Source organism: Pantherophis guttatus, chromosome 3, assembly GCF_059756535.1.
Source record: "Pantherophis guttatus breed Tessera chromosome 3, ASM5975653v1, whole genome shotgun sequence".
Lineage (NCBI taxonomy): Eukaryota > Metazoa > Chordata > Lepidosauria > Squamata > Colubridae > Pantherophis > Pantherophis guttatus.
Window position 1 is genome coordinate 27,053,788 of NC_142065.1, and position 21,622 is coordinate 27,075,409.

Consider the following 21,622-nt stretch of genomic DNA (forward strand, 5'->3'; position numbering starts at 1 on the left):
AACAGGAACACAAAACCTAATATTAAGTTCTCATGCTGAGCACTGATGTTTTCAAATCTGACCTTATATAGTAACTACGGACACATCTTGCTTGGAATTATTTGCACAATCTATCTCTGCTCTATTGGGAAGTGCTGAATTTCTTGAGTCCCCTCAGATCTACATTCTATAGCAGATTGCTGCTAGAATCTGTCTGAGGGCTTCTATTACTTCCAAATTTAATCAATTTGCCAAATGGTCAATAACAAATGCTAGGACGTCGAACATCTCTTGGGAAAATTTACTTTCCCTGTCTAGTTCATAACAATGTCAACAGCTACAAAACAATAGAGAATTGCTGAGTTTTCAACATGCTTGTGTGCATTCTGTATGCATGTTGACTTGATGCTTGTTCACCGTACAAGGTCCTCTCTCCTCATTCCCTTGCTGTAGTTGACAGAACCAATATTTCCTAACTATGCTTTCCCTGCTCTACAAGACCCAAAAGGTTTCAGATCAGATGAACATAGGATGTATTCTTCATTAAATACTGTTGCCACTAATTTTGCAATATATCTTCCTCCATTTCCTATGTGACATAAAACAAACACTAGGAGGTTGTCTTTACCCCCCAGGAGTTGTTTTCACTTAGTCATCTTCCATTTCAAATAGCAACTTGTAGACAAAATCAATATGCCACAGTACTATGTCATACTTTTTCCTCATGTTTAGTCTTTCCAGTGTGACATACTAGGCCAAGAGAGCAAGGCATATCAACAATAGCAAGAATTTTCCTAGGAAGAGTTCAGCCAGAACCACTTACTTTCTATGGTGCCATTCCCCTCTCTATAAAGTTTTACAGTACCACAGCCGTACTTTTAGACTCAAGAATTCTGAGTATTTCACTTAGAAGAACAGTGGGTGTTTGACAAGTGGTGAAGTGGTACAGTTTCAAGTGATAGCAGTGAACAGGTGGACATAAAGTATCTTACCGATATTGAAGTCTTACAATGTAATAATTAGGGTGGCAGGACTGACAATGAAACTGAGCCAAAACAACGCAATATCAACATTCTGAAATGTATTTTATAATGGCCTAACTTTGTGCAACTTTTCTACCTACATTCAACCCTAGATTAATACAAAATCAACAAAATATAGTATTTCTGTTGCTAGATATAAAATTCAAATGGGCTAGCAGCTAAATTAAGGTTACAAAAATCTGAACAATCATTTGGCAGCCAAAGGATTCAGTAAATTCTAGTGGTGTTTCAATTTTGGCAGCCCTGAACTAGCAGCTCTACTCAACTTATATTAAATTACTAGCTGGGTCTTAGATGCTTACCAGTAAGTTCGTTAGGTCCACTTATTTCACCCCAAACCATGTGTGACCTATAACCCAGTGGCAGGAAAAGGATGCCTGAAAAGATCTAATGTTCCTTCAAACACAACGAAGTCAGAGTTCACAAATATAAAATCATATTGCAGTTCTTTGATTTTGTTTTTATATATTGTGTGAATCCAGTGACTGCATTTGCAGAATGTGAATTTAGCCATTTGTGACCTATTCAAACCATGATCCCAGAACATTATAGCTTTATAGGCATACTGTATACATAGTACTATGGGTCAGCCTTTATCATCCCACTGTCTTGCTGATTTCTTCATTATTTGTTGTTTCTATTACTTTACTATTAAAGTGGGAACACATCTAAACAATTCGTTTGCCATAATAGTTATATGGGAAATATTATGAAGTCGAAGACTGAAGCCAGTTAAGGCAACCTACACAAACTAAACAAACATCCATTTTTCTTAACATTTTTTCACTTCAAATTTCTTTCCTCTGTGTTTAAAAGATTTAAGACACTCTCATCTTCTGGAGATGTGAGTTGATGGCTTTGGATGATACAGGCCCAACCATATTTTAATTTTATGGCATGTTCTGTCTCCTGTCACATATCCCTACATGCTAAACGACTAGAAACTATAGAAAAATCTCAAGAACCACAAAAAATATTTGGCCATTCACTGCTAAACATATTCTGGAGATGCTAGTAAAAGGAAGCTAATCTTCTTTGATTTTGTCAAGCTACAAGATGCTTCTAACATGGCCAGTCTTTGAAGAGGGAGTTATATCATACTGGCAAAATGAGGGTATATCTGTACTGTGTCTCAGCCTGCCTAAACCACATGTTATAGATTGGAAATAAAATTACATATTTAGGCTAACAATGCTGATTTGATTCTGAGAGACAGAAAATAAAACTGGGAAAGAGTAGAAAGAACAAGCCTGAGGGATCCATGGCAGCAGGACAGGACAAACCGGTTTGTTCATTAATAATGCTGCACTACTTTTCAAAACAATAAGCTCAGCCAGATTCTTATATTTTTTGAAATTAGATTAACACTGCCTGAACACCAAGATAGGAAAAAAACTTGGCATGCTGCATTTACGACACAATCTGATTCCCCACAGCAAGGCTTTGTGAATGCCAACTGTCACAGAACTGTAAAATATGATTCATGCACCACCCTTTCATTATAATCCTTGTGGGGGGGGGGCTTCTAGAAAGAGTTAAGAGGAATTTGTGCAAAATAAAGAGTAAAAAGTAGCATTAAACCAGAGACGTGTACTGTAGGTAAACCCACATCATGGAGATTAATCAATCAGAGGTCTATTAAAATATGTCAGGTGAATAGCCCACGAGGAATCTGGAACACAGTTTTCAGCAAAAACAGAAAGTCAGGGAGGAAATGACTAAATAGACTACACGTTTCACAGCTTGGGCAATTCAGCTTAATTCAGTTTATCTCAACCATATAAGGCAATCTTTTATAGAAAAGTTATGTACTGGTAGTCCTCGACTTTCAACAGTTCATTTAGTGACCATTCAAAGTTACAGCAGCATTGAAAAAAGGGGCTTATAACCATTTCTCCACACTTGCAATCTTTGTAGCATCCCCATGATCACGTGAGCAAAATTCAGATGCTTGGCAACTGGCCCATACTTATGATATTGCTGTGTCCCGAGGTCATATGATCACTTTTTTGCAACCTCTTGACAAGCAAAAACAATGGGGAAGCCAGTTTCATTTAACAACTGTGTTACTAGCTTAGCAACTGCGGTGATTCACTTAACAACTGATGTAAGAGAGGTCATAAAATGGGCAAAATTCACTTAACAAATGTCTCACTTAACAGAAATTTTGGGCTCAATTGTGGTCTTAAATTGAGGACTACCTGTAACCTATCACAATCCAGATGTTACTGAATTACCACTCCCAACATCCCTCAGCACTGGTTAAATTGCTGAGAATATTAAAATACATGAGAGGTTGTCACTTGTTTTAAGTGGATCCATGCAGAAAGTTATATGAATCTGAGGGCTGATTTTATTGCCTTATTGGGTTAGTAAAAAAGTTCAGAGATTCTAACTATTTGGTATTCTGTAAAAGAAGGATCAGAAAGGCTGTAGCCTTCTAGGAGATGCTGAATTGCCATTCTATAAAATTAAGGTGAGTTAGTATTTAGGACACCCTCTGAAAAGCTAGGTAACTACATATTTTGCTAAAGACTGAGGAAACCATCAACAGAACCTTTGACTAAGAAATTGCAGGAATGTTTAAAACAAAAGTGTTCAATTTCAGAAATGCTTTGTTATCTTGAAATTCTCTGACTCATCAGTTTTGAGGCCAATATCTTTTGCATTTTTAAGCTAAGTGAATGTTGCCTCCGATGAAAAGTTTACAAATTATTACTACTTATAAATAAAATATGCTATGCCAATCCATTAGTAAGAAATGAAAGTTTGTGTTCTACTAACTAAATGCAGAATTTTTAAGAACAATCTGGCAAAGGATAGTAAACAGCAAGTACAAGAGGGTTAAAATATTCATGCTTCTGAAGTCTACAGATTACTGCAATCCATACCCAAATCCAGCAAAAACAAAAACAAATTGCAGGAGAAGATCACAGAACATCACAGTACAATTACAGGCAAAGGCTCAAATGACAGACAAGAAAGCAGGACAAAAACTAAACTGGCAAAGGAGTAATACAGCTAGATCTGAAATAAGATAAAGGGGGAGGGATTAAGCATCAAGCCCCAGTTTATAAACATCACCCTTCCCCTCTAGAAATACATAGTCGTCCCTCACTCAAGTTACTAAAAACATAAGAAACATTTCCTAAGTACAGGCTGTTGTGAAGTAACATAGCCTGAATTATTCCTCTATGCTGCTGTTCAAAGCTTTCTGATCTTCTCCCAGCATAACCTTATAAAGCAAGTTGCAACTAAATCTCCCACCATCTCCTCTGAGGAGACACAAAGCTTTAACGAATTTTATTAGATTTTTTTCACACCTTAATTATTTGATAAGTAACTCTGGCAGCGAACATGTCTGGTACCACTTCCTCCTCCTGTTTCTCCCAGAACAAGGGCCCTGGTGAGGTGGGTTGGGCTGAGGGAGAGTGACTGGGCTGCCCCCCCCATCCAGCTGGCTTTCTTGGCTAGGGTGTTACTAGAATTCCCATCTCCTAGACCAGATTTCTAGACCAGGAACTTAACCACTCCAACCAAATTTGAGAGGTTAGCAACAGGCAAGACCAGTGTTTGGCAAGGTCAAAGGTTGAAGAGTGTTTGCAAAGAGGATAAAACAGCTTGGCTAAATAACCTGAAAAAAGGAGAAGCAAAGCAGCAGCTTTCTTTTCTCAAAAAGCAGAAAGAGGCGAATGAACCAGAAGCAAAGAAATCACGGTCAGATTTACAGGAAAACCCCAGGATCTCTAATGTGTCAAGCCTCCCGGGAATTTCACTTAATGGGTTCTGTGTGACGATGGAGAATTGCAACAGAGCCAGGCTTTGGGTCAGCGGTTACTCATTCCACAGCTATGAGCTGGAGGAAGTGCTAAATAAGGCAACAACACGGCATGCCGTTTGCCAAACTGCGCTGGTACTTGGGAGACTGAGAACATTTGGGGCGGATGGTGGGGGGGGGGCAGGAATCCACCAGGCAGTCAATGAGATGATGAAAACCATCCCGCTGGTCGTAAAGGACGGAGGAAGAGATTGCCAAGCGGGGGAGAAGCTTCTCCCCCCCCCTTCCCCAATGGCAATACGCTCAAAAGCTATCGAGAAGATAGCTGCGGGTTAAGCAAACGCTGCGCTAAAAGTAATAGAAGACCGAGTGAGAATAAACTACTAAGCGGGGGGCCAAAGGGGTCGCAGCGTCTCTCTCTCTCTCTCTCTCTCTCTCTCTCTCTCTCTCTCCCACCCTCCCTCTCTCCTAACTTCCTGCGAAGAAAGGGCGACTCGCTCCGGCTTTTAGCCCAGCGTCCCACTCTATTCCGGCGTTTGGAGAGAGAGAGAGAGAGAGAGAGAGGATTACTTGAGAAAAAGGGGTGGATTTCTCTTCGGAAAAGGGGGACGGGGGTCCCCCTCTCCGGCGTGGCCCCGGGAGTAAAAGGGCGATCTCCTTTTCCCCCCATTACTTGATCCGCAAAAGCCATCAAAAGGACGAAGAAGATCGAAGCCCGGTATCCAACTTCGTCCTAACTCCGCCAGCGAGAATGGTTTACAAATCAAGGCCGGGCAATCCCGGGCTAATTTCCCTCCTTCCACCCCCCCCCCAAAAAACCCCACCGCCAACCCTTTGCTGCTCCCCTCCCCCCCCCATTCCTCCTCCTCCTCCTCCTCCACGCAAATCCCCGACAACGCCACTCACCGACTCCGCTGCCACGCTGACGGCGAGCAGGAGAGCGGCGCACAGGCCGGCGAGGCGAGCGAGTTGCATGGCGTTTCTGGAGGAGGCGAAGAGCGCGGAGCGAAATCAGCCACGGTGAGTCCGATGTAACCCCCCCGCGTCGGCGCTCAGCTTTCTTATAGGCGGCCCCGTCGCGGCCCGCCTCTTTCTCTCTCTCGAGGAGGAGCCGAAGGGGGTGAGGGGGGGCTCTCGCTTGCGAAGGGCGGACGGCGGGAAGTTTCCCTGCTTTCGCGATTCCTTTCGTGTTGCTCGCGCCGCCCCTCTCTCGCGTTCCCTTTCAGGTACGTACCGAGTACGGCGGTGTTGTTCCCCGGCCGTTCACAACAGCCGGTCTGGGTCGTCCGCCAATTTCAGTCTGACGCGGAGACTGGCCGCCAGCGGGCGATACAGAAACGTGTCGGCTTCCACACCACGGAGTAATGGAGGATGCTTCGTTGTTGATGTTGCCCCGCTCTTGGACATACAGGTAGTCATCTATTTACTACAGTGGAGCCCAAAATTTCTCTTGTTAGGCCAGACGTTGTTAAGTGACTTTTCCCCCATTTTACGACCTTTCTTGCCACAGTCGTTAAGTGAATCACTGCAGTTGTTAAATTAGTAACACTGTTGTTAAATTAATCTGGCTTCCCCATTGATTTTGCTTGCCGAAGGGCGCAAAAGGGGTCCCATGACTCCCAAGACCCTGCAATGGCCATAAATATGAGTCAGTTGCCAAGGATCTGAATTTTGATCGCATGGCCATGGGGATGCTGCGACAGTCGTAAGTGTGAAAAACAGTCATAAGTCCCTTTTTTCAGTGACATGGTAACTAAATGAACTGTTGTAAGTCAAGGACTACCTGTGCTCTTGTAATTTACCCAATGAGCTGCTGCTTTCAAGTTGTCTGGGAAATTTTGCAAGAAGCAGAATAGGGGGAGTAATTAGGTATGGACTTCTTTCAAAATGCTGGGGAAATAAGGGGCACTGCCAGGGCCTGGTCTCCCTGTAGATCAGGGGTTCATAAAAACACCAACATGAAGACAAGTAAAGAATGAAGAAAATACAATAAAACTTGGAAAAGTGAATTTATTTTAGCAACAGGAGCTCTTCTCCAGAATCTTTCTGCACTCCCCAAAGGAGATACAGCTCATAGTTTAGGAAATCCTGCTCTAGATGCATTGGAGATGCTGCTCCCTGAGTACCCAGCTAGTCTACTTTTTGGCACATTGGCTGGAAACATCCATTTTAAGTTATCTAAAAAAATGCCAGGTTGTGGAAGTCCCAAAAGTGCTTTTTCAGGAGGCAACTGGGCTTTCTTGTTTTCTTTGAAGACGTTTCACTTTTCATCCAAGAAGCTGCTTTGGCTCTGACTGGATGATAGGGAATGGAAGGATTTATATTCCTTGCAGGCTGCTGGTCATTTGCATTCTTTCAGAGAGTCCTTGAGGCCACTAGGAGGTTTATCTGTGTCCTCAGGGTTAGCTGAATAGTGCAAATGTGTGTGGAGAGCCTTCTTGGCTGCAGGATGTTTTCTGCCCAGTGTCCCTTCACTGTTGAAGACAAGCGCAGGCTGTTGGGGATGAATCTGTCTTGTATGCGTCTCAAACTGAAGTGCAAATGGTTCCTGTAGATTTGTAGGTTGTGGAAGGTTACTGACTGTAATTAGGTTTGGAAGATGCTTTTGGCAGCATTGCTTTCAAAGATTCACACCAGGCCTAGAGGAGAGAACGGGGGATTTCCATGAGGCCATATGAAGAAGTAATGGCAGAAGTTGAAAATATTTCTAGACTGTAGTTTGCAGGCCAGTCTAGCAGCTTAGTGATGGAGAATGTGGTTTGTTGGATCTTCTGAACTACATTTTCAGGCATTCTTCACTCCTGGAAGTTATAAATCACTGTGATCTGGAGGGTGAAAGGTTCCACATACCTAACATCACCTACCTCTTCATCTTCCACATTACTTGCAACAAATAGTTTTACAAAGCTGATCACCCAATGCTGTGTCTCTAGCCACAGAGAACTGAAACTTATCTCATTTCTGGTTCATTTTTTAACTATCTCTGCTGTCTGAGAGTCGACATGGTGTTAATCTCTCTCTCTCTCTCTGTAAATAGGCAAGGTGTGAAATTTGGGGGCTTAAAGATGCAGATTACAGGTAGTCCTCAAATTACAACCATTTGTTTAGTGCAGTGGTGAAATTCAAATTTTTTTACTATCAGTTCTGTGGGTGTGGCTTGGTGGGCATGGTGTGGCGTGGCGGACATGGCGTGGTGGGCGTGGCAGGGGAAGGATACTGCAAAATCTCCATTCCCACCCCACTCTGGGACCAGTCAGAGGTGGTATTTACCGGTTCTCCAAACTACTCAAACTTTCCATTACTGGTTCTCTAGAACCTGTTAGAACCTGCTGGATTTCACCCCTGATTTAGTGACCATTTGAGTTATAACAGCATTGAAAAAAGTAATGAACAATTCTTGTGCTCACAACTGTCCCAGCATCCCCACAGTTGTTATCAAAATTCAAGTGCTTGACAACTGGCAAATATTTACAACCGTTGCAGTGTCCTGGGGTCATGTGATCGTCGTTGTGATTTACCCAGCTGGCTTCTGACAAGCAAATGGGGAAGCACATTCGCTTAACAACTGCAGTGATTCGCCTAACAACCATGGCAAAAAAGGTCATAAAATTGGGCACAACTTTCTTTTTTTTTTTTTTTTTTTTTTTATTGAAAAGGTTTTCAAATACAAATTTTTCCCCCTTTTTCCCCCCCCTCCCCCCCCTCCCTAACCCCCCCTCCCCACCCTTCCCCCCCTGTGACTTCTTCGTAACAAAAAAAAACCCTAATTCATAACAGATTACTTACTCCCTCCTCAAAATACTGACCTTTACTTACTAAAAATATTATAAATCCCCCTTTATCCATACATTTCAGAGAAGAAGAAGAGAAAAAAAAACAAAACAAAAAAAAACAAACACATTATACTATAACTATTATAAAATAACTCTAATTTAGCATAATAGTGTTTTATATCTATGCATTATTGCAACAATTCAAAACCACCTTCCACTTTAAAACTATACAATAAGTCCTACTTTAATAACATTTCAAAGCGGGCTCCCCATAAAATCTAATTTAACATTTATTCCACTCTATCCATTTCCTCCACTCCCCTAAATGTATCACTTAAAAATCCCTTTTCTTAAACTAATCAGTCTGTAGCTAGCTTATTCACCCACTGTCTTACAAATTTACCATACACAACAATTCTTGATATCTTTAATTCACTGCCCACACTACTTAAAAATATATATATATATATATTCCATTATATCTAAATAAAAAAAGAAAAGACAATAACTTTAAATTTATAGTCCATATAATATCTTCTTGAAGTCTTTCCACTGGATTGTTAAAACCAACATCCATAATAGGGTGACATAGCTTGCGGATGCAACAGTTTATTCAAGATCTCCAATCATATCTGCCCCCATCAGTAGTAAACATCTTCTTATATATATAAAAGTAAAAACAACCACCCGAGTGACATTATAATTGTATTCCATATAATAATAATTGTGGGTTTCATCAGGATTATTAATTTCCATCATCGTATTGGGTAACAACCCGATCTTCTGCATGTCCCAATGTGATTCTCTTGCCTTATAATTCAAGATAATTATAATATATTTATCAACACAAAAAGAAGTTTCAAAATAGATAATTCAAAACCATCAATTTGAGGCTCTTTCCATGTCCCAAAATTACGGCAATGCAGAGATCTGCCACTATCCTCAGGATGATATTGACCAATATGTCGCCTCCTCTATGTTTTCACATAATCATTCATATTTTAAAATCACTGGCTTCACTGTTGCTTGGGTTAGAAATTTCTATTTTTGTACAACCTATTTCTTTTTTTGTTTTCTTTTTTTTGTGGGTTTGACCTCCATCCTAATTTTTTGTGTCTCGCATTTCTTTTTTATCCCTTGTATATCCTCTAATTGGTTTCCATGCTTGTCCTTGCCTTGATAAGTCATCACATTAAAATCAGATGGCACTTCTCTCAAATTTGTAGATAATCCAGCTGGGGTATCCGATAAATCCAAAGGCAATTTATCTGGTACAGTCTCTGTCTTTAGTTCCAGCTCCTTCTGCTTATCCTGTATTATATCTGAAGACGTTAAATTCATTTTCAACCTATTTTGATAAAATTCTTCCGCCCTTTCAACAGTATTTAACTGGTATCTTTCTCCTTGATATCTCAATATAATACCAACTGGGACGTCCCACCGGAATTGAATATTTCTCCTTTTTAACTCAGACACCAGAAAGCCAAATTTCTTCCTTTCCATTAGTATCTTAGGTGGGAGTTCCTTGTAAATCCAAATCTTTCTTCCATACAATTGCAAATTAGAATTGAAGGAATTTTGCACAATTTTATTCCTAATTTCTTTATCTGAAAAATAGATTACCACATCTCTAGGCAATTGCCTTTGCTTGGCAGTCCAAGAGTTTATTCGATAAGCTCTGTCAATCCTACAAAACACTTCCTCAGGTTGAATCTTTAAAATCCCAGCTAGAAATTCAGAAGATATTTTCCTTAAGTCATCTCTGTTATTTTCCTGCAAACCTCTAAGTCTTATTGCATATTCTGTGAAATTATATTGTATCTTTAGAACCTCTTTTTGAATCCTCTGTTCCAGATATTCTACATTACCAGACTTTTGGTCAGCATCCATTTTAAATTTTTCTTCTGAACTATAATCCTGAATATTTAACAAATCATTTTCAATTTTTTGAATTCTATTGTCCAATTTATCTTGAATTTCATCCATTTTTGACTCTAGTAAATTAATATTTGTATCCAACCGAATCATGAATTCTGGCAATTTTAAAATTTTTTGCTGCAAAAAGTCAAACTTGGATTTCACCAATTCCTTAGTTTCCTGCTTAAATTTTTCAAGTTGCTGATTCACAATCTCATCCCTTCTTTCAATCTCCTCTAAGAGAAATTCTATTATATTAAAATCAGGTTTCTGGGACTGAAGAGTTAAAACATATTGCTTTAAATTCTTGGTGGGGGAATCCCCCCCACCTATTTGTTTGTCTGACTTCACAAGCCTCAGTGCCATGTTTCCGCCTAAGCAGGCTTTGTTAGAAGAAGAAAAAAAAAAAAACAAGACAAAAGACTTCCAGCCAGCAACACTCAAGCCTCCAGGGAAAAAAGAGAAAAACAAAAACAGGAGCGGAGTTTTGTCTACAAATGTAGCCAGTGGTATTTATTCCGCTACATTGTAATAATAAAAAACGGAAGAACTTTCCCTCTCAAACTCTTCTCCAGCCGCGGCAGACGCCATTTTAAAAAGAAACTTTTTTCCTCTTTCTCTTCCTCTATTCTCTTAAGTAATTTTTAAAAGATAAGTAAAATACTTGCGCTTCAGTATTACAGGTCCAGCTCACATTTTCTTTGAGTAATCTGTCAAATTCGCAGGCTTGCTTTTGACGCCTGGCTCTGCATTAGCAGAGGTCTCCCAAAGCCCGGAGCAACGGCTGGGGATATGGGGCATCTCATCCGCTCCATCCCAAAAGTAAAAAAAAAACTTTTGGGACTCTGCAGAGAGTTCTACCCACCCCTGCCGGCTCTATCTCCGTTTCCTCATGGGAACGGAGTTTTTTCGAGCCGCCGTTCCGTTGTGAAGGCGGCTCTGACAGGCAGTGGAAGCTGACGATCCCAAAGGAACGTCTGGCGGCGGCCAGCAGCAAACAGGAAGTCCGGGCACAACTTTCTTAACAACCACCTTGCTTACAAGTGGAAATGCTGGTCCCAACTCTGGTCATAAGCTGAGGACTACCTGTAGTGTCCTGGTGCCCCATTCCAACTGGGTTGAGAAGGGATTAAAAACTGGATGTAATTAAAAATTAAATATAGTTAAAGCCATGTGGCTTTTCAAAAGGATGCCTTGCCTTGTTGAAGGCTTGAGCAAAACTACCCTACAAAGTACAGGTAGTCCTCAACTTACAACCACAATTGGGCCCAAAATTGATGTTGCTAAGTGAGAAATTTGTTAATTGAACCTTGCCCCATTTTACAGCTTTTCTTGCCTTATTTGTTAAGGGAATCATTACAGTTGTTAAAGCCCACTAATAGGCTTTTCTTACATTCTTGAGTTGAAATTTAAGTCCTCCACTTATGACCATCTGTTTAGACGACTCTTTGAAGTTATGACAGCACTGAAAAAAGTGATTTACCACCAGTCCTCACACTTCCCACTGTTGCCACATGCCAAGGTCACATGATCATCATTTGTGACCTTCCCACGGGCCTCCAACAAGCAATGTGTGAAGATGGATTTGTTTAGCAACCGCATGATTCACTTAACAACTGAAGAGAAAAAAGGTAGTAAAATTGGGCGTACCTCACTTAAGAACCGTGATGGAACTTGCAGTCCAATTACAGTTGTAAATTAAGAACTACCTGCATAACTATATAAATTATCTTGCCCTCACAGCCCTTCTTCCCCATGATTTAGCAACTAGCTTAGGCAATGTTGCTATCCTAGCATAACATATTGTGATACAGTTTTGGGCAGCAGTTTGTGGCTTCCCTACAGTTCTTTCCCCTCCACACAGCATCATCTGCCAGCAGGAAAACCAGCTAAATTCTGCCAACGTCTCTTTCTCTGCCCACAGAGACATGGCCTTTCTATCAAGAGGCCTTGCTTTATCCTGACCCAAAAAGCTGCACTATAAGCAGCTCTAGTAAGAGAAGGGAAGGGAAGGGAAGAGAGGAGAGAGGAGAGGAGAGGAGAGGAGAGGAGAGGAGAGAAGAGAAGAGAAGAGAAGAGAAGAGAAGAGAAGAAGAAGAGACAAACTTCAAGGGAGCTTGGAAAAATGTTTAGATTTGGAATGCCTTTTTTTCCTCAGAGATACATGTGTGCTTGGGTCCCTCATGAAAGAAATGTGCCAAGAGCAACTTTTACAAGTAGAGTAGGGGAAAGAAGCAAAGGTTCTGGGCGAGGACCCAGCTCTGTTTCTGGATGTGAAATCAGTTGGCAGAAATGCTGGATTTTATTGCAGATATATGAAGAAAAGCAAACTAAGGTTGGTCTTTGGCATAAGTGTCTTCCCTGCTGTTTCATCACAAATACTTCCACAGCTAGCAGTTCTTGAGGGCCAAATTTCTCTCGGGGGTTGGAAACCAACTTTTGATCAAAAACAAGCTTAAATTGCCAAGCAAATAGTCCTGAATTACATTGAAATCTGAAATCTATGCGTTGCCACCGATCATGGATTTACAGTAGCTGAAGAAACACGGATCCACATTTCTGCCAAATGCAGCATCTTCCAATTCCTCCCAAGGAGCCTCACTTTTCCCAGCTATATCTTTGCTCCTTCCAAAGCTCTTTAGGGGCCACATGTCTCAACAGAAATACAGTAAATCGTTATTGCACAGAATATTGGAGAAATGCCATCGCCTTCATTCTTACTTGTCCTCTTTATTTCTATGAGCCATCCTTTTTTTTATTGCTTCTTAAGCCAATAAATTGTAGGAAGAAATTATGTAAAGATGCTTGGGATTTTATGTTTTGGGTGGATAACTCTCTGAAACCTGGATGGAAGCAAATTTGGTGTAGTAGAAGAAACTAGGTAAAGAAACATTAAGTTCAAAAATGGTCTGAATCTGGCAGAACTTGGGGAGAAAAAAAAACAGTCCAGGGGGGAAAAAAAGTACCCAATGCATCCCTAGCAGTTGGGCACTATGTGGGAATGCTATCAGTTGTTCCATGCTTAGCCTCTGCCTTCTGATTACCATATTTTTTGGACTGTAAAATGCACCGGAGTATAAGACGCACCAAGATTTTGAAAGTTTTTGCCCTCCCCAGCCCCCAGGAGCACTCTGCAGGCCTCCCAAACCCTCTGCGTTTGGTATGCGCAGAGGGTTTGGGAGGCCTGCAGAGTGCTCCTGGGGGCTGGAGAGGGCAAAAACGTGTCACGTGGGGGGTTTGGGAGACCAAAAATGGGGTGTGCAGAGTGTTTGGGAGGCCTACAGAGTGCTCCTGGGGGCTGGGGAGAGCAAAAACGCCCACTCTGCAGCAGTGGTGAAATGTAAAATTTGTTACTACCGGTTCTGTGGGCGTGGCTTGGTGGGGGGGTTAATGTGACTGTGTGGGTGTGGCCAACTTTTTTTTTTTTTTTTTACTGTTAAAACCATTTTTCTACAACCTCTTTGGCTGAAGAGGTTGTAAAAAAAATGCTTTTAAAAGCCTCTGGCAATCCCAGCTGAGTTGCCTGATCGTCAGTGGCTTTTTTTTTCTTTTAAAAACATTTTTTCTACAATCTCTTTGGCCGAAGAGGTTGTAAAAAAAAATGCTTTTAAAAGCCTCTGCCATCAGGCAACTCAGCTGGGATTGTCAGAGGCTTTTAAAAGCATTTTTTCTACAACCTCTTTGGCCGAAGTAGAAAAAATGCTTTTAAAAGCCTCTGACAATCCCATCTGAGCCGTGCGATCATCAGAGGCTTTTTTTTTACTTTTAAAAGCATTTTTTTCTGCCGAAGAGGTTGTAGAGAAAATGCTTTTAAATTTTTTTTAAAAGCCTCTGATGATTGCGCAGCTCAGCTGGGCATGGGGGGGCAGGGATCCAGTCTGAACCGGGAGCATTTCACCCCTGCTCTGCAGGCCTTCCAAACTCTCTGCGCATCCTGTTTTTGCAAAAAAACGGCCTGTTTTTGGCAAAAACAGGATGCGCGGGACGGGGCTTCAGTAGGCCAAAAATGGTTGTATTTGGTGTATAAGACACACTGACATTTCCACCCTCTTTTAGGGGGGAAAAAAGTGCATCTTATACTCCGAAAAGTATGGTAAGTGACCCAAACTGGAGCTGATACAGGTAGTCCTCAACCTATGACCACAATGGAGGTCAAAATTTCTGTTGTTAAGCGAGACAATTGTAAAGTGGATTTTTCCTCATTTTACCATTTTTCTTGCACAGTTGTTAAGTGAATCGTTGTTAAGTTAGTAACATGGTTAAGTGAATCTGGCTTCTTCATTGACTTTGCTGGTCGGAATGTACACTGCTGGACCCTGCTACTTGTTATAAACATGAGTCAATTGCCAAGCATCTAAATTTTGATCACGTGACACTGAGGATGATCAACGGTCTTTAAGTGTGAAAAAGGTCACTTTTTTTCAGTGCTGTTGTAATTTCAAATGGTCACTAAACAAATGGTTGTAAGTCAAGAACTATGTGTATTAAGGGTGTAGATATTAATTTAGAAGCTTTTCTTATCTTTTTATTCTTCCCAACTCAAAGGAATGTTGAAAAGTAATTGTCAAAGAGATTCAAGGCTGTCCTTTTGTCCTGTCTCATCAGCAGGATAACCTCAAAACTGAGCAGAAAAGGACCAAATGAATGCGTGGAGGTCATGTTAAAGAATGGACTGGATCTGGTTGAAGACCGGAGAAAGACCTGACAGTTAGAACAGTTAATCAGTGGAATAACTTGCCTCCAGAAGTTGTGAATGCTCCAACACTGGAAGTTTTAAAGAAGATGTTGGATAACCATTTGTCTGAAGTGGTGTAGGGTTTCCTGCCTAAGCAGGGGGTTGGACTAGAAGACCTCCAAGGTCCCTTCCAACTCTGTTATTCTATTCTATTCTAAAAGATAAATCCAGGGGGAAAAGAATCCCTAATGTATTTCTGTGGAAGAGACATTTGGCCGGCAAATAGGCCGGCAAAATAATGTTATCAGCCCTTTCATTCTAAGAAGCCATGCTGTGGATATTTTCTGTAACTTACTATCTTCATCCATTCTGTGAATGTTTCCATTTAGGATATACACACAGAGACACAAAATTTAGTGGTTTGTCTCCAAAACAATCTATTGGAATGTTTTCTTTTGCACCTGGAAAGGCCAGTCTGACATTTTAGATTAGTTACATTTCAAGAACAGGAGATGGTTCCAATGGAGGAATGGGCCATGTATGAACCATTCTATTTCCAGTGCCAACTATACACTTCTGGAAAGGCAAAGCCACCTCAGAACTTCAAATCTGCCCATAGGGAAATGGGGTGGAATGAGGCAGAAATCATTGTTTTTCACACAAAAATTCCTTGACGCCCCTCAAGCTCCCTCCTGCTCCAAATTTTTAAAGAGTTTTTTTAATTTAGAAAAATGACTGAAAAGCTGACATGGCACCAGCCTAAAGTATACCTTGTATCTTCTGCACTGTTTTTGGACCTACATAGATTCTAGGATTTTATTTTTACAATTTTTTTTAAATCGTAATTTGGATGGCTGTAAATGCTTTGATTCCCTTCTAACAGTGCTTCTCAGCCTTGGAAACTTTAAGGTGTATGGATTTCAATTCCCAGAATTCCCTAGCAAACATCCATGATCCCACATCCCAACATCCATTTTGGGAGTTGAAGTCCACACATCTTAAAATTGCCAAGATTGAGAAACACTGTTCTAAAATATGAATGCTTTTTGTAATTGGTGGTGTCCATGATCATAACTTTGTGAGTGTCTCCATCCTATGGTCTTAAAAGTCCAGTGTATCCACTGGGCCAAAAATTAAGGATATCTGTAGTCAACAACTTCCAAATAAATTATTAGAGTTAACATTGGGGGTTTTTTAAAGGTACCCAGCCTATGCTGGGTACTGGGTCCCTCCTGGTGACCCGCCGGGGTGGCAGGAGAAACCCACGCAGACCCAAGTTATGCCTTGACCTGCGCCATTTCGGACAGGGACCCTTTCAGATCCCTGCCCTGGACAAATCCGGGGCCAGTACTGAGTGTCTTGAGGGGTCCAATCCCCAAGAGAGGCCACAGCTGGAAGGTGGCACCACACTCATCACCAACCCCCTTGAAGTACCTTTGAACAGTGTGGTTTCAGCATTGACATCCCCACCTACCCAGGATCTGACCTGCCGATTTCTCGGCAGCCATCTTGTTGTACCTTTCAGTACGGCCTTTCAGTAAGGTCTCTGGCAGGTGGTAATACTGGCCGGAGGCCCTTCGAGGGCAAGTTGTTAATCCCCGGTATAGATGGGCTGGAATGCTTCTCTATTCGCGGTGACCTGTTTCTTATCAGAACCCCAGAGTTAACATTGTTGATCATTGATAATAAAAGATCATGTCAAATAAGGAATCCAAAATATTAGACACAAAGGGGAGAATGTGGCTGTTTCAAAGACCAGTGTTTTATCTAACTTCATTTTTATTTATTTTTTCTTGTGTGGTATTCTGCTTTTCTTTTTAAGCCATTTGACTGTTTTAATTATCACTCATAATCTGCCAAATGAACTTCAATGTGGGTTTACTGAATAAATAATACATATGTTATGAATAGTCCCTACTTTCGAGGCAAAACTTAATGCACATTTCATTTCTTGTATTAGCCCAGTTGATTTTTAAAATTCTAAAGAGATTATGTGAGAGGTTCACTTCCAATGCATAAGAACAAAATCATCTTTAAGCCTTAATGGAAAATATTCTTTTTTTCTTTTGTAGAAAAAGCAGATTCAGAATTCAGTCCTGTATTTAAAAGTAACTGCCATTGAAATCCAGAATAAAAATTACTCTTAAGAAGACTTGTATAGAATAAATTTAAACTCATTTAAAAAATGAATACAAATATATGCCCATTTATTGGAATTAAATATAGTAAGAATTGCACTTAGATAAGCACACTTAGGATAATGTTATAAAACAATTTTTACTGAGCGTCTCATACCTTTGTCTTTCATGTTTCAAAAATAATTAATTCCATTAAATTATTTCCTGTTACTTGTTTTAAGTGTGTAATATATGCAGTTGCTTTTGATAAAAGTTCAAAGATGGCTTGCAAATCAGTTAATAACTAACAAGTTTAAAAAGTACAAATTTTCTCAGGACAGAACCAAAACACTATTACAACAGATTTTATCTTCTGACTTGTTTGTATGGGAAAATAATATTTTCAAAGACATGTGTTGCTTACTTCTAAAGAACACTGCAATTGCACAAAGATTTTAGTTATTATTATTATTTATTTATTTGTCAAGCATGTATGAGAAAATAAATATAAGTATAAAAATTACATATAAACATATAAGTTATAAACAGGTATAAATATAAACATAAGAAATTAATACGAATAATTGGGGCAGTAGGACAGGGACGGTAGGCACGCTAGTGTGCTTATGCACACCCCTTTACAGACCTCTTAGGAATAGGGTGAGGTCTACGGTTATGAACGATAAGTCTTTGTCAGTGTACTATTCTGGCTCTGAGAAATTTCTGAAGGTGTTACACTACTCTGACTTTTGCATCTAAAATTGCTATAAGCTGAACCCTGGGGAAATGTGTCTTAAAGCCTGTTAAAGGAGCAGTTGATGCTTTGATGCCAAAGAAAGCACATAGATGGTGGGCAGCGATGATTCATCTTTATTTCCTTCATATGGAAGGACAAGCCAGTCATGTGGGTGGCTTGTCATTTGAATAGCTTGTGCCGGAACTGTATAGGAGTTCTAGGGAATTCATGAAGCTACAGGATTTCAGAGACAAAGCCAAACCGTATCTGGGCTGCCAAAATCCTGACAGTCATTAAATAGCAGCAGGGAGTTATTTTATGTATGTGTTTTATGATTGTCCTGATTTATATAGAAGCCTTGCTTTTAAATAACTAAAACCTGGGCAAACACTCATGGTTTCATAGATGTGTGCAATAAACAACAGTGGCAGGAAAATGACAATGTGCACGCAATGACATCATAACACAAGTAGTGATATTTGTGTTGTGATTCACATTCCATTATTTTCACATCACATTCCTTTCCTACAGAAACCTATGTATGCAGCCATATGTTTGCTTAAAACTGGGGTATATGAATGTACATTGGTTTCTTCACCTGACCTCTACATGAGCATGCACCAAAATTATATGCCTGGGGCTCATCCCAAGCCTGTGATTGAAGAATCTGAATTGTACTGTTCTTTCCTTCTTATTTTGACACTGTCCAAGGACAGGCTCAAGTGTACAAAATCTGGCGGTCTTGGTCATCCATTACTTGGAAGGAAGCCAGTGATGGCAGGGACTTGAAATCAAGCCAGTGACAAGACAGCAATAGGAATATCAGTTTTGTTCTGGTCTAGTTTTTTTCTGAATCAAGGATAAATAGTGAGCACTTCCATTCGGCAGTAGGAAAAGACTTTTGGCCCATCTCCTAACTACATGCCTTGTGATAAGTAGTCTTGATCAGGGTCTAGGGATGTGATGACTCCCCCAGACCTGTCCCCAGATACCTCTCCAGGCATGAGTTCAGAGGCGGATGAAGCAGTCCCAGGCATATCAGGAATGGAGTTGGTCAATGGCTCCAAAGAGCCATCTGAGAGTGATTCGGCTGAAGCACAGCTGCAGGTGGACAGCCCTGAGGCTTCAGATGAGGAAAGCATATAGTTGCAGCCAGTTAGTGATGAGGAGGAGGAACTGCCTTCTGCCCTTGATCCAAGAATATCATGTTTCCCCGAAAATAAGACCCTGTCTTACATTTTTTTGAACCCTGAATAAGCACTTGGCCTTATTGTGCTCAAAAGCCAGATTGTGTTTATTATCAAGGGAGGTCTTATTTTGGGGGAAACTGGGTATATAAGGCAGAGAAAAGGCAGCAAAAATCAGCTGTTTACTCACAAGTAGCCTTGTCCCTCAGAAGCTGGCTATTTAGCACAACAGACAGTTGGAGCTGATGCTGAGAACAATAAATTCATTCCCTAGCTGCATGTTTCCTGGTTGTTATAATTCCTGCCTTGCTTTGGATTGACACTGACTTTGGATCACGTCTTATGAACTGCCTTGTGAATCCTCTTATATTGTGGATTTAATTTTGCCTGGTGGATTTGTTTTGTTTGGGAAACTTCAAGTGCCTTGTTGACTCATTGGCCATTGCTCTGTGGACTAGCATTGGTCTACTTTTGGCTGGACTTAATTGGGACAGACCTGAATTTTTGGTGAATTGCTGGGGAATATTAATAAATCTACTAAACCATCATTACATGGGTGTATGAGTGAGCAGGATAGTATAAGGGATGTTTTTCCAGGACTCCATAAACTAGGATGGAAAAAAATTATATTACAGGTAGTCCTCACTAACAATGATAATTGAGACCTGGAACTCTTGTTGCTAAGCAATGCGGTCATAAAGGCACAATGTTACATGACTGTACCACCATATGCCCACAATTCTGGCAATCCCAGTTGCCATTGTTAGGCAAATCCCAAATGATTGCAGCATCCCACAGTCACATAATTGCCATTTGCAACTTCCTGTCAGCTTCCCCATTGACTTTGTTTGTTAGAAGCCAGCAATGAAGGTGGTAGGATACTGGGGTGTAATTGCAACCTGGATGTTGAGCTCCCAAATTGTGGTCATGTGATTGTGGGGATACTGCAATGGTTGCAACTATAAGGACCCATCATAAATATCCTCATTCATAACGTCTAACAAGTGGATGTTAAACAAGGACTATTTATATTGTCGCTAACCCCTATCTGAGATTTAGCTTTTCTTGTTTTTGAATCTTGTTTTCTTTGTCATACACTCTAGAACTATGGACTTTATTTTATGCACTTAAAATCTTCTGAGAAGGGGTTAATGGATTTTACCAGACTCTCAGAGGCTCCATGGCACAAAAGGGTTAATAACCTGTGTTTTGTAGCTATTCCATTTTCTTTCTTTCTTTCTTTTTTCACCTCTCTAAACTGAAACATATAGTTCTGGTGATCTTTGTACTTCTAATTTGCATGATGTTTTTGTAGCAGGGTCTCTTGGCAGCTGGTGTCCTTGCAACAAATAAATATACTGTAAACACTCATGAACTGTAATCCTGATTGCTAATACTATATTTTGTCCATCGGTTTATTCTCAAATAACTGTTCCTTCTGAGAGGATTTACAGCAACTTTCAGTAGCCTGTAAATGCAAAAGTGTTCCCTCGATTAACAAATCTCTTAACTCATAGGGAGTACTTCATATTGTTGAAAATAAATTCCCCAGAGGCAAGCTACCAAAAATTTAGATTTAAACCGATTTACAAAGGAAAGGATGCATTATCCATCTACCACAACTATATCACAAAATAAAAAGTGTTTTTATTGTAGAAAAATATCCCTTTATATCATACAAATGTCCATTTGTTCAATATCGTTAGTAAATTATACATTTTTTTATCTGTTAAGAAAATATAGATAAAAATTGGGAGATGGGGGAGGAATAGATTTAAAGTTTCTTGATTCTTACTGGTGGAAAATTTTAGGAAATTTTCTCACAAAAACAATTGACTGAAAAGTGTTGATTAACTCAATCACTACTACCAGCAGGGATTTATTTCTGTCAGTATTTTACTAAAATAAATTCTGATTACAAAGTTATACTCCATTCTTTCCTTTTCTCTGAAATATAGTTTAATTGATATATGAAAAGATATTTGCCCTTTGAGGCCAGTGCGGTGAGACAAATAAGGTATTGGAGTGTGAATGAGAAGTCTAAGTTAAAATCCAGCCTGGACCAAACATCTCTCTTAATTCTACTTATTTTACAAAATGTATGTTGTAAGAAAAATAGAAAAAGTGAGCTGTGTACCACTTTGAGGAAGAAACGTGGGATATACAGTAAATGGTGTTAATAACTAACATCAATACATCATGAGAAAATCTACATTTATATTACAATGTTTTGATTACTTAAGAAAATGAGGGACACATTCTTCAAAAACATTAGTATGTATTTTTTTATACTGCTTTGAGACTCAGAGCACTACATAACATTAAATCTAATTCAGATCTATGAATTCAAATAGCAACAAGTGTCATATTTTCATATTTTGCCAGTAAGGAAAAGTAGGTAATATGAATTCCATCAT

At 40.1% G+C, this 21,622-nt stretch overlaps 1 protein-coding gene and 1 long non-coding RNA gene across 2 annotated transcripts in view; one reads left to right on the forward strand and one right to left on the reverse strand.

The window, feature by feature from the left end:
- SDC4 (syndecan 4) overlaps nucleotides 1-5,842 on the reverse strand; it is a 25,488-nt gene extending 19,646 nt beyond the window's left edge. Inside the window, exon 1 of the mRNA XM_034413898.3 lies at nucleotides 5,707-5,842. Coding sequence (XP_034269789.1) covers nucleotides 5,707-5,775 — 69 coding nt within the window. The 5' untranslated portion in view covers nucleotides 5,776-5,842. The remainder of the gene's footprint in view (nucleotides 1-5,706) is intronic.
- Nucleotides 5,714-17,513, forward strand: LOC117663622 (uncharacterized). The gene is made up of 2 exons (XR_004590760.2): nucleotides 5,714-6,211; nucleotides 15,096-17,513. It is a non-coding gene; the product is annotated as an uncharacterized LOC117663622 (long non-coding RNA).
- The last annotated feature ends 4,109 nt before the right edge of the window (nucleotides 17,514-21,622 follow it).